Source organism: Eleginops maclovinus, chromosome 12, assembly GCF_036324505.1.
Source record: "Eleginops maclovinus isolate JMC-PN-2008 ecotype Puerto Natales chromosome 12, JC_Emac_rtc_rv5, whole genome shotgun sequence".
Taxonomy (NCBI): Eukaryota; Metazoa; Chordata; class Actinopteri; order Perciformes; family Eleginopidae; genus Eleginops; species Eleginops maclovinus.
This window is the reverse complement of record NC_086360.1, coordinates 1368626-1382786: the sequence shown is the minus strand read 5'-3', so window position 1 is coordinate 1382786 and position 14161 is coordinate 1368626. Positions and strand designations below refer to the sequence as shown.

General features: G+C 39.5%; 2 protein-coding genes across 3 annotated transcripts in view; one reads left to right on the top strand and one right to left on the bottom strand.

Annotated features, from left to right (window-relative positions):
• Nucleotides 1-6821, top strand: part of adgrd2 (adhesion G protein-coupled receptor D2) — a 37075-nt gene extending 30254 nt beyond the window's left edge. Inside the window, exon 25 of the mRNA XM_063897436.1 lies at nucleotides 1063-6821. Within this exon, the coding sequence (XP_063753506.1) occupies nucleotides 1063-1070 (8 nt within the window). The 3' untranslated portion in view covers nucleotides 1071-6821. The remainder of the gene's footprint in view (nucleotides 1-1062) is intronic.
• Nucleotides 4296-14161, bottom strand: part of LOC134873648 (nuclear receptor subfamily 5 group A member 2-like) — a 25015-nt gene continuing 15149 nt past the window's right edge. For both annotated transcript variants that reach the window (XM_063897437.1, XM_063897438.1), the window contains exons 5-7: nucleotides 13965-14084; nucleotides 10301-10448; nucleotides 4296-7795 (exon numbers count right to left, since the gene is read on the bottom strand). In XM_063897437.1, the coding sequence (XP_063753507.1) occupies nucleotides 7542-7795; nucleotides 10301-10448; nucleotides 13965-14084 (522 nt within the window). In that variant the 3' untranslated portion in view covers nucleotides 4296-7541. The remainder of the gene's footprint in view (nucleotides 7796-10300; nucleotides 10449-13964; nucleotides 14085-14161) is intronic.

Here is a 14161-nt window from a genome sequence, read left to right as displayed (position 1 = left end):
TCTTCACTGTCTATATTGAACATTTGTTGGATCATTTTCAAACACGCAGGGCTATGACAACTGGTTGGACTTACAAAAGTGCTTTGTATATTTGAAATGTTCGCCCCTGGGCCTGGGTGATGTTGTTCCTCACTGTAACTGACGTATGGCACCACACTGCTACTCCCTCTCTCACTGCTGATATGAAATACATCCCTTTTGACCAATATATAATCATTCAATTCAATTTAGGACATGAGTTTGGTCTATTCCATCCATGCATTTTCAAAAAAAATGACTGTGAACATCCACATATACCCCCCTCTCCCCTCCCTACCTGGTTCTTCATGTTAGGAATGCATTAAGCTCTAACTGCTCTGTGTGTTGCAGCCCTCAGAACAACAATTCAAATATTTGTTTGCATTTATTCAGAAGACAAATAAGGGAAATTCCCTTTCCTTAATTCTGACAAACAAAATACAATGTTTCGGTCATGACAATCATTGGCATTGCTCTGGGTACTAGCATTCATTTATAACGACTTGGATGTAAGCAATGAAAAGCTGACTGGAGGACAAAGAGTGAAAGGGGTTTTATTTTCCCTAGATTGTCTCTCTTTACCTGCGCAGTGCTCAGCATAGGGCCTGTGTGAAAACTGCCCCAAAGGCTTTTGTTGATGTCAATGTGCAGGCCAACACAACAGATGGTCCCCATGTTTCCAGCGGGTCAAGTCACTGTGAATGGCTCTAAATTGCCTGGCAGTAGGGAAAAGGAAGTTTTTAGATTCATTAAATGTTGAGCCGTCTGAGAGGAGTGCCTGATGGATGGTGTTGGAGTGCTGCTTGGTGTTCATTGTTGACTGACGAGACAAAGAAGAAGTTCATTCCCTTAATCAGGAGCGCACGAGGCCAGCTATTCATGCCGTCGGCCATTAACCACTCCAACACCTGCTCTCTCTCCCTCCACTTTTCATCTCCCCCTTTCTCCTCCTCTCTTTGTACCCAAACACACTCCTGAAGCAACGACATTAAACATCAGCTGGAGCAGAGTTTAGCTAACACATCTCACTTTATTTTACCGCAGGTTGTTGAACTGCAAATGGACTGGATCCTGATACGAGCTGAAAGAATGGACACATACACAGATCCCACATGAAGACGTACACCGCCGCTACACACACACACACACAGCTGAGAATGAGAGTGGAATAAAATAAGGAAGGAAGGATGAAGAAGTGAACTCCACTTCTTCTCACACGGCTCTGTTTCCAGTTCAGATCCATGTTCCTTTATTTTGAGTTTTGTCTCTGACTCTGTCTGCCAGGGAGTCCTCAGCTCTGGAGGAACTCCTTGAGTTCTTCAGAGCAGTGACTTAGGCTACCTTTACACGGAAACGATCTGAAACAAAAACGCAAAAGTGGCGTTTCGTTTTCACTTTTAAATCTGCATTTAGACGAGCGTTTTAGGGTGAAAATCTGCGTGCATACGGAAACGCAAAAGTGTTTGACGTTTGGCCTTCTAATGTGCTTCCCTCGGTTTTCTGGCGCTTTATTATGCTTGTCACGTCATTTCTATGTGACGAGAAACGAAGTTTTGCGTTTTTCATCCTTTACACGGTGGCGCGACAGTAGAGCGTTTTCAAGAATTCCACTCTGGAGGGTGGTTTCACTTTCTTGCGTTTTCATCCCCCCAAAACGCCGTTTCCATCTAAACGATATAGTGCATCCGCAAAAATGTTTTGCGTTTTTAAGCCGTTTTCGTTTCCGTGTAAAGCCACCCTAAATGGAGATTTTTTTTCTCATTTAAGCAATACACATACACCAACAACAACAATTCTGTCTAAAAATGATCATATTTCTCACCAGTTCTCTGAGTCTCAGCATGTGAACTGTCTCTTTAAAATTGCAAATTCATGAAAAAATATGAACAAACTTTGATTTCTGATAATGAAATCACCAAGAAAAAAAAAGCTTTGTGAAGAATTTATCTGACAAAATAAAGGAAAAAAGTACGGAAGTTGTTGGGATGGATCTAACCTTGTATAATAAAGCCATTTGGTTCTTTTACAAAAACTGTCTGAATGTGGAGCAATTTCTCAAAATTATATTACTTTATAAACTCAGAGAATGTTGGAGTTTTGTTCTTTGAAATCAGATGATTAGTGCGCCAGCCCTCATGTGTGACCGATGTTAACGCTGGGCTTGCTTCTCACTCTTCTGTCTTTGTGTTTTATGTAAATACATCTACAGCTCAGCAGCAAATCAAGCTGAGCACAAAGAACAAAGGCATGTGGCTCCAAATACTGAAATATAATGTGTTTCATGAGATGTTGTCTTCACAGTTTCACAACATTTTCAATGGGAATGACTACGTTTGGGGAACCTCCCTGTACACTGTCTCACTGTTGGGAGTCAGACTGTAGCATGCAGCTGAACAGGCGTGGAGCTGTGTGACACACATCCCACAGATATTCTGAGGGAACAGGGAGCACGTCTCTTACTTTAAACTCGATTTCAAACATTAGCTTTAGATTTGTTCCTCCATTGCTCTTAATAGTTGCAAGCAATATCCATTTTCACTTCCCCCTCTGTGACTTACAGCAGGATGCAGTGTGAGTGAAAGGCTCAGGCTGTTACACCATGCTGAATGTGTGAGCGCACCTCAGATGTGTATGACTCTGCTGGGCTTGGACAGCCTTACGTGCCTGTTCAGAAGGTCCAAACATGATCTCACTTGTGATGTTTTTAGTTGTAAAAACAATTCCACACAGTTGAACACTGGTGATGATCGGACTGAAACACACAGTATGGTGCCTCAGTCTGCTCAGTCTCAGTGTGTATTCTGTCAGGTTAGCTGTCATGGTGCCGTCAAGTTTGGTAATCATGTTTCTGACCAGGTTCTATTCCCCTCTGAATAACACACGACAAACATATAAAAGCCTTTCCTCTGACGAGCTAGAAGTCATCTTGGAGATCCACTCTCTGCATAATGTTACCAGCATGGTTTTCAACAGCTGTTCAGAAGGCAGACTTTCCCATCTGTAAGAAGATTACATTGTTAATGGAGTCTGCAGTTACTTCTTTAAAATAAATGTCAATATTTAGCAGATAGCCAATCAAATGTTCAGAGCTGCAAAACGGAACTGGCCCGACTTGGCATCATCTTCATCCACTTTCACCACCGAAGGCTGTGGGCATGCTGTAGTTCTCCCACACTCGGGACGCTTGACATCTATCCTGATGTAGAGGTCTCGGTAGCCAGTTGCAAACCATGAGAAAAATAAAAATACAAAATCAGCCACTGACCTTAAACTGACGACTCATGATAAAAAAGAGAACTGACTAAGGAATTTCATGCCATGCGTTACATAGATTTATTTTCATTTTCAATTTCCTCAGAACCACCACCCACTGTTTGGTGTTGCTAGCAGTTTAACCTCTTGTTGTCAGCCAGTGTTCTTCAACATAATCCACAGGCTCTACATTTAGACAATTCTGTAGTCCACATACAGAAAAACATATGAAGGCCTGGGCGACTCAATAGAGGTGAGGTATGTTGCCTTATAGGTTAAGTTATAAGTTAGCAAAATCAAACGAATGTAGGTAAAAGTAGCGTACATCACAGCCTTTCCTCGGGTTTCATTTGTTCTGTTGGCAGCTCCTTCCTTAAACAGAAGCCCCAGATTTATTATAATAAGGGGAAATATGAAGGGTATATTTTAAGCTTGTCATTGCGAATAAATTATTGGGCTTTTTTTATTATCAACTTCGATTTATTAGAAGATGTTTTCAACTTTGAATTATGGAATTTATTTGAAATTGGGCTTATTAACAGATGACTATTGTTATATTTTTCACATGTATATTTATGAAGTACAATATAAGTATATAAGCCAAGTCATATTCCATTGTACTTTTAGAATCTGCTGAGGGCCGATTCAAAATGGACAACGGGCCACATTTGGCCCCTGAGCCGTAGTTTGTGCACCCCTGCCGTAGATGGACAATGGAGGAACAAATCCATGTTTGTATGTTTATAGTTTATATATAGCTATACTTTAGTGGGCAAATGACAGATTCCACAGTGAGACTGATGTGTCTCTGAGCAGACATTAAATGAGGACAGTAATGAAGTGTTTCTGAGACTGATGTTGGGTGTTTAAATGAAAGTGATGTGAATAATGGCTCTCTGATGTTAGACGAGGCTCAATAACAGCCACACTATGACAGCTATAACCAATGTTGTATATATGAGCTGTGTATCATGTGTGCACAGCTGATGAATGTTGTGAAATTATAGTCGACACACACGTGGAGCTTACTTCACTAGAATTTATTGGTTTAATGCTATTACAATAAAATATATTTAAAGGAAAAGAAGTTTTGGTCACTTTCTCTTTTGGGAGAAAAAACACAGTTAAAGACGGGACTGACAACTCACAGGGAAATAAAAAGTGAACAAGAGCCAAAACAAAGGCAATATCAAGAGAATCACTTCCACATGGCAGCGATTTGACCTCAACATAAAGCGTAGAACTCTTTTGTTTGAAATGTATCTTCATCTTGCAGTAGATATTCACTTCACAACATAAATATACTGTACATAGTGATAACACAGCGCTATCTCAACTGGAAAACCAAGGTGTGTGTATGCTTTCAGGCAGACATTCAGTTAAGGCAGGCGGAGTGATTGTCTACGATACCTGGAGATGGACCAACGAGGAATGGCTTTAAATGTCGAACTGCACAACATCACAAACATTTCTGAGACCGAGTGTTTGTTCTTCATTCGGTCTCGGTGGCAGTGAATATCAGGTATCATCGCTGAGAGTCATGTGCTTTAAAAAGAGTGCTTTCAATCTGGGACTTCAGTTAGGGACAATATACACAATTTTTTTTACCATAGTACAAGGAATCACTCGAGTGCTGATTCTGTGTGTGGGGCTCATAGGGCCTGCAGTATTACCTGTCTCATATTTCAAATGTATACAATATGCAGGACTCAGATATCAGGGGAGAGTTTTAGTGACCCAAACTGGAAGAACTCAAACGTTGACTTTAATTAAATTATTAAGGCAACACATTTTACATAACTGTATTAGGTTAGTTGAAAGCATTAATATTAAGTTGAACCTAATATTTGTATTTAACTTAATATTATTGCTTTATAACTGACCTGATACAGTTAAGTGAAATGTGTTGACATAATACATTTAATTAAAGTCAACATTTCAGTTTTATCAGTGCATGATGGTTAGAATGATAAGACAGTTTTTGCATTAAAGACCAACATATTTATTTATTTAATTATGTACAGGAAATACGTTGGTCAAATAATATAACAAATATTAAATGTATTGTATGAATTGTTATGTAAATGCTGTGTCATGGTTCTACTGCACTGAAAAAACTGAAACTGTGTCTTAATTAAATGTATTATGTCAACAAATTACACACAATTGTATTAGGTTAGTTGAAAGCTAAAATATTAAGTTCAAATACAAAATAAAAGGTTCAACTTAAAAATGTTGCTTTCAACTAACGTAATACAGTTATTTGGAACCTGTCAACGTAATATATTTTATTAAAGTCAACGTTTCAGTTTCTCAGTGTACTCTGAATCAGTAGGAAAGTGATTCATCACTGACGTCGCTTCGGATTGAGAAACTATGGAGTGATCAGAGCTCTATGGGCAGGTTTGAGAACTGAGATACATCCTGTTAGCTACTACATCTAGGAAAGAAGTGTCTGAAAATATCTTCAGAATTGCTGCCCGATGTGGATGACACTGAGGGAGGTTATATAAGTTGAGTTACAGAAATGTAAATCAACACAGGTCTTCATAAATGTGCTCAAGCTTCAGTGATGACCTAACGTTCTGTTCAAGCACTAGGAATTTGTAACAAATAAATGAAAAAAAATGACGGTAACTGAATTGTGTCATTTATTGACATTGTTAGATTTTTAAATAATGTATTTTCAAACAATCTTTAGTTTTACAAAATGTGCCTGAGGCAACTAAGAACAGATACATGTATTAATGGCTCTGCTCAATGCATGTTGTTAAGTTTGGGAAAACATTCTGGGTCTTTATGGGATGTTTGCTTTTATAATATTGAACATTAACCTATCATAATCAACCCCCCCCCCAATGGTTCCTGTCCAACGTTGAACACATTGGAGACTAAGGTGTAAAAAATGGCCATTCAGTTTCACACCTACAGTACTACGTGCTGACAAGTGAAACAAATGTGAGTGTGAACATGCCACCTGCATTTTTTGAAGACTCGTTGTTTCTCGAGGCATTAAACTGTAATAAAATCAAGTTTTATAAGGAAACGTGAAACCAAATGTTGCCAGATGCGTATTTTCTCTGGCTGTGTCTGCTCCTCTGTAAAACTGAAGGGCGCACGCTGACAGATGCTCCCTTTGTTCGGCACATCTTCGCACAAAGAAAGAGACTCCACTGTCATTCACATGCATGATTGGCCACCTCCTTCTACTCCTCTCTGCTCTCCTTCGTCTGAAAACATCGCTGTGTACAGTTTTGCCTCTTTCTGGTTTGCTTTTTACCCCCCTATCCTTCCTTTGCCTGTGTCCCTCTTCCTCACCTGTACTTTTGTCATGTTATCTTTCCTGGTAAGTGTTTGATGAATAACTGAATAAAAACGAGTTTTTCTTAAATGGTCTGACTTTTATATCTCAATATATTAAAAATTTAAATAGATTAAAACAAAGCTTTATTAAACCCCAAAGAGCGCTTATATTTTTGAACAATTGTGGTGAAAAAAAGAGCAGAGATATGATCAGTAATCTGAGAGCACCACAGTGTTCTGTGTTACCCTGCAGCCTGTCCTCATCCTAAAAATATATTATGATTATCTAGGAACAGTGCACTTTATAATCTGCCATAAATTTGGATCTTACATTTGGATCAAAATCAATTAATGCTAAATTCCAATTTCTGAGGCTACACAATCTGTTGGAAAAAGTGCAGGGTCTCACTGTTTCATGTGACAGCAGCCCTAGCACCAGATTTCCCTAAAAACACCCTAGAGTGGCATTGGACCCAACCGTTTCATATTGATATCATAATGATATGAAGGTGTGGATGTTTGAGAACGATGGACCGATATCTGGACACTATGTCTATTCAGCATTATTGGATTGAATATTGGCTGGGCAGCTCTGCGGAACGTACAAAATCTGTTCTGATGTAGGATGTGATATTTAGTCATTCAATATAACTTTACAGGCAGTTCTAATTTTAGATTTTTGAAAACAGGGTAGAAAATCCAGTTTATAAAGGTCACATTTATGTAGCTCTGCAGGATATGAAAACATTAACATTCAAAATATTAAAACGACCTTGACTCTTTATAATTCCAAACACCAAAGAACATTTTCTCCTCTCCAGCTCAAACAAAAGGCCTCACAAAGATGACCCAACATGAACCTGTATATCTTCATCTGATTGTTTCCTCTCACACATACTTCCCCTCCCACACACACACTCTCACCTCCACAAACAACACATGACGGAGGAGCAACCTGTGTGTGTCCCTCACACACACGCTCTCTTGGCGTGCAGCATCTCGATGAGCAGGTTGTTGCAGGGCACCTCCCCGCTCAGATGCATGTAGCACAGGTAGTCCTCCGCCTGCGTGCTGAGGCCACGCAGCTCCGGCAGACGCACCACCAGCTGGCTGAACTTCTCCTGGAACTGAGGGTAGCTGGACAAGGTGTACTCCAGCAGAGCCCCGTTCACCTGCTCCTGCACCCCCTCCACAAACGCCTGGTCCTCCAGCAGCTTCACATCTGCACACACAGGACAACATGCATCATTTAATACACTTCATAGCTTTTTGATCTTAATAATGTTTTCCCCCCTGTATGATTGATTGTCTGCCTACTGTTTTTATTGTTTGTCTGTTTTCCTCACTGTTGCATTCCAAAAATCTTGTAGTATATTTTGTACAGTGGCAATAAAGGCTTTCTATCTTCAATGAGCAGGTCTGGGAGGGGGGCAAAATATTTGATAACTAGTTTCCTAATTTGTTGAGAATCAGAATTTAAATGATTTTATTTGTCCCAAAGAGGGAAATTGACATTGTTACAGCAGTATAGATAGAGACAAAAAATAAAAAATTAACCCAATACTAGATAAAACGGCATGCCAAGGTTTTTCATTGAAAAGAACAGGAAATGTTGACAGAAGTACACATTCAGGGAAAATAACAATTAGCACACACTGCATTACATACTGCTGCCTACTTACACTACCTCATTTATTTATAGCACCTGTACACATACTTTAATGTCAAGTACACTATATTGTTATGTTCACTACAATGGATATATTAGAGAGTATTCTATATTGTATAATGTTAAGATACCCCTCTCAATATAGGTCATTTTTACTGAGAATATGTAGCTTTTTGTGTTTGTATTTTATTTATATTCATTCTAATTGTTGAGTAATTTTGTTATTCTTGTAGATTTACTGTCAAAATGCTGCTATATCAAAATTATTTCGATACATGAAATAAATAAAGTATCTATCTATCATCCATCCATCCAACATATCAATCAGATAATGTTTCGTGTATTTAATTGGAAGATTTGATGTGCAGTAATAAACTGCACACGTTTCATGGTGATATCTATAGGTTCAAATGTCTCTCCTGCAGTGTCTTCCCATTATTTAAGATTTTTATTTATTTTTTAAAGAGGTTTTCCATGCCAGAGAGTTCTTTTTTGGAGGGGAAACATTGTCTGAATTGTTGGGTGGGCTCAAGAGTCAGACGCCTGCTCTAACCTCTGAGCTCTCCAGCAGCCTGAGGAAATTTCAGACAGGAACAGTTAATTATTAATATTTATTCTGGAGATGGAAATAGAAGTTTGACAAAGTAGTCTTATCTTGACCTTATGATCTGTCTGGCACTTTCAATCAAAACGATATCCAGAGGAAAAGGATAGTAGGAAGCTCTGCTCATTCTTTATCAAATGACATCGCATTTACATGTGTTGATGGAAAATGATTGGAAATAGTTTGTACAGCTGCTCAAAGATAATATTGAGTTTAAATTGTATCTTTATATAAGTGAATAGTGTTGTATGAGGAAGAACATTAATACAATATGAATGTTGAATACAAATCATTCATTTATGATATAAAGGAAAGCTCCTTAGTTTTATCTGTACGCTGTTTCTACGCTTTGAGTATAAGTTGAGTGCATGGCCTGTGGGTGGCTGTTTGTGTGTGTGTGTGTGTGTGTGTGTGTGTGTGTGTGTGTGTGTGTGTGTGTGTGTGTGTGTGTGTGTGTGTGTGTGTGTGTGTGTGTGTGTGTGTGTGTGTGTGTGTGTGTAAGAGAGAGACAATAGCCAAGCTCTTCGGTGGACTGGCATTCAGCATCAGCTGAGCACATCTTCGAGAATCCATTCACACAGTAATTAAATGTTTTGAATCAATGTTCTGAATCATCTTTTCAAACTGCTTAAGGGCAATTAAATTACCCCCGACAAACCTGACTCTGAAGATGAGGGAGTGCGAGAGTGCGAGCAGAGAAGCCGCAGGCAAACACAGCAAATATTTTCTGTCTATGACAAGTGCTCTCCCCATTCAAAAGGTCTTTGTTCCCCGCTTGCCAGCGCTAAACAGCAAACACTTCTGAGAATCTGGGGAGCACATCTATGCTCTCTCCATCTGTACAAGCCGCAACATGAATGTCGGTCCTGCCATCGAATGATAGACCCATCCATTACGCTTCTTTTGAATGCCATTAGTGGACAATGGAGGAGGATATCTTTGTTAATGTTGGCTTTTGTCAACCTTAAAAATTTAATTAAGTGAATTTATTGGAGAGAAAAAGGCCAATTCGGATGTCTGTAACCTTACAGATATACGTAGGTAGGTATTGCAGATAATCTGCAATTGTGACATTTTTTCATTAAAATGTCAATGTTGCTATTGAAATTCCGCCAAAGCCCTGCATCAGTATGGCCCTGCAACCCTGCAAGATGATTGATTTCCACAAAAACATGCCCTTCTTCTAAAAACACACAATCCACACACATGATCATTCAAACACATTAATTTACTCTTTCCAATACTAAAACATAATAAGATAGGGTATATGGAATACGAAGGCTGCTCCGTTTTAGCCCGACTAACCGGTTTTGAGCCTTGAGCTGGGATAAACCTGTATTTTCTGATTATGAAGTAGAAGAATCATTGATGTTTCTTTCATTTGACACTTTTTCTCTGGCCAAAGCATCTGCACCCTGATCACAGCATGAAGCAGGAACTTGGGTCTGACTCACTGGGGTTGAACAGGAGCAGGAACTTCATGCAAGCGATCTCTCTGCGGTCCAGCTGCAGCGCCCGCAGCCTGGCCGCTAGTTCCTGCCCACGCTGCACCAGACCCGACAGCGTGGCCTCTGCCTGGGACAAGATGAACGACAGTTCCACCTGCAAACAGAATACTGGTTAGAATCATTCGGCTCGGGCCGGTGAAGCCCTTTTAAAACACACATTTGGCTTTTACTTGACGAAGTCAAGATTGTTGCTCTTTTCTCTCCTCTATTTCCAGTTAAAGAGAACATATAATGCTCATTTTCAGGTTCATATTTGTCATTATGTTCATGTGAATGTGACATGTCTCCATGCTTTAATGTTCAGAAAGCTCTTTATTTTTCTCATACTGCCTGTGCTGCAGTTCCTTTTTCCCCCCTCTGTCTGAAACCAGAGCCCAGTCTGCTCAAATTGGTTAGCTGGCCGGCTCTGTTGTGATTGGTCAGCAGCATGAGTTATCCCGCCCCTTCGCCTATCACGTACAATTTGTTGGAGTCTTAGCCAATAGGTGAATGTTACATATTGATGTCAGTATCGTTCCTGTCCCCAAAAACACTAAAACCACCAAACTCAATGACTACCTGACTATTTAACACACTACAGGAAAGGGAAAACCCAATAAGTAAAATAGGGCCTCTTTAAGGAAATAAAGTGTAAGACCTGTAGTGGACTATCGTTTGATAATTATAGCTTTACTTTTTCAAAACGAAGACTGCTTCCCAGTATTTTAAAGGGTACATAACATGTTATTTATGTACATGCACTTCAATACCATAGATAAGCCTAAAGGAGCATTTGGGATTCAGGATCTTGCGTAAGGACACTTTGACATCTTGGGCGGGGATCAAGTGACCCTCTGATTGGTATATGCTCAATTCACACCTGTGTCACAGTCGTCCATATAATAAGAAGTCTGAAATCCTAACTGCCTAAAGTATGTACTGTTTCCTTAACACACAGTAAGAACAGAAAACTAGAGTGTGTTTTTACCAATAATACTGTGCAGTGTGTAAAAGATATGTGTTGATCTAAATGAATATCCACTGTATTAACCTTTTTTAATAAAATGTTAACTGGTTAATCCTTCAAACCTGAAACACATCCATCCAAAATTATATATATATATATATATATATATATATATATATATATATATTTATATATATATATATATAGTAAATACAGTTAGGTCCATATATATTTGGACACTGACACAAGTTTTTTTTTTTTACCTGTTTACTGAAACATATTCCAATTATAGTTATATAATGGACAAGGACATAAAGTGCAGACTCCCAGCTTTCATTTGAGGGTATCCACATTTAGGAGTTTCAGCTCCTTCACATGTGCCACCCTCTTTTAAAGGGGACCAAAAGTAATTGGACAATTGACTCCAAGGCTATTTCATGGGCAGGTGAGGGCAAGTCCTTCGTTATGTCATCATCAATTAAGCAGATAAAAGGCCGGGAGTTGAGCTGAGGTGTGCTGCTTGCATTTGGAAGATTTTGCTGTGAAGACAACATGCGGTCAAAGGAGCTCTCCATGCAGGTGAAACAAGCCATCCTTAAGCTGCGAAAACAGGAAAAACCCATCTGAGAAATTGCTACAATATTAGGAGTGGCAAAATCTACAGCTTGGTACATCCAGAGAAAGGAAGAAAGTACTGTTGAACTCAGCAACACAAAAAGACCTGGACGTCCACGGAAGACAACAGTGGGGGATGATCGCAGAATCATTTCCATGGTGAAGAGAAACCCCTTCACAACAGCCAACCAATGTCCAAGTCTACCATAAAGAGAAGACTGCATGAAAGTAAAAACAGAGGGTTCACTGCACGGTGCAAGCTACTCATAAGCCTCAAGAGTAGAAAGGCTAGATTGGACTTAGCTAAAAAACATCTAAAAAAGCCAGCACAGTTCTGAAAGAACATTCTTTGGACAGATGAAATCAAGATCCACCTCTACCAGAATGATGGCAGGAAAAAAGTATGGAGCAGGCGTGGTACAGCTCATGATCCAAAGCATACCACATCATCTGTAAAACACGGCAGTGTGATGGATTGGGCATGCATGGCTGCCAGTGGCACTGGGTCACTAGTGTTTATTGCTGATGTGAGACTTGACAGAAGCAGCCCGAGGAATTCTGAGGTGTTCAGAGACATACTGTCTGCTCAAATCCAGCCAAATGCAGCCAAAGTAATTGGGCGGCGTTTCATAATACAGATGGACAATGACCCAAAACATACAGCCAAAGCAACCCAGGAGTTTATTAAAGCAAAGAAGTGGAATATTCTTGAAAGGCCAAGTCAGTCACGTGATCCCAACCTAATTGAGCATGCATTTCACTTGTTAAAGACTGAACTTCAGACAGAAAGGCTCACAAACAAACAGCAACTGAAAACCACTGCAGTAAAGGCCTGACAGAGCATTTAAAAGGAGGAAACCCAGGGTCTGGTGATGTCCATGAGTTCCAGACTTCAGGCAGTCATTGCCAGCAATGGGTTTTCAACCAAGTATTAGAAATGAACATTTATGTTCAGTTATTGAATTTGTCCAATAACTTTTGAGCCCCTGAAATGAAGGGCTTGTGTTTAAAAAATGCTTTAGTTCCTCACATGTTTATGCAATCTTTCTGTTCAACCCACTGAATTAAAGCTGAAAGTCTGCACTTCAACTGCATCTGAATTGTTTCATTTAAAATTCATTGTGGTAATGTACAGAACCAAAATTAAAAAACATTGTCTCTGTCCAAATATTTATGGACCTAACTATATATATATACAGTATATATATATATATTTCAATCTAGAAGTGGACTGGAGGTTGGAGCTTGGAAACTGGTGGTGGTCCAAATTTGCTAATGAATGTATTGCAAAAGACACAACACTGAAAGACGTGGCCTGCTGTATTCCTTAGTGTCAATCAGGTTAAAAAACAAGTTTCTTATCATTATCCTTTGTAATGTTATGATTAAATTATTTTTATTGATGAAATAAATGTGTTAGGATTAAATTTCTCCTCATTTCAACCATTTATCTGGGCAATGAAGGCGGCTAGCTTAAGACAGCATGTTCACAGTGCTTTGTCAGTGAATCCCCCCTTGTTCCAGTCCTGGACCACAGAAGCATGGAACACTTACAGTTGATTTTGTGCACAAATGAATTCAAATCAATACTTCATTTAAGATGTTTTAATGCATTCTACAGTTGCTTCCAATGAGTGGGAGCGGTGGGTCACCGTGCCTTACAAAGCTACTCTGAACTTTTTTACCTCTTGTGTGTTCATCTGAGAGAACACACAATTCCAGAGGAACCAGTCTATGTATAAGTTTAACATGGCATAAAAAAAAACACCTTTAAAGATTTTTTTTGTTTTAAGGCGCAAGGAAACAACCATCCGTGGCTCCATTACAAATATGTTAGCACTGCTGTCAACCTTCAGGCCTTTCATGTGACTGAAAATTGTCAGATAAAAAAGGTCCTTCATTCATCTGGTGTTAGAGCCGGTTGAAACAACAACCAGAGATTGGAGATAAGGCCAGAGAAACCACATGTTGAATGTATTGCAGTGCAGATATAAGAGTGTGAGATGTGCTGAGAGGAAGGTGTGTGTGTGTGTGTCATTGGGTCATTACCTCCTGGCCGGTCACCAGCAGGATACTGTCTTGCTGTCCATGTTGCACTTGTCTGAAAATGTGATCGAGGACCAAAAGTTCGGACCAGCAGTTATGGAGCAGCTTCATTTGATCTCCCACCTACAGGAAACACACAGAAAGACCCAGAAATAAATACAGAGACAAAGGGACAACACATTATGTCATACCTGAGGTTC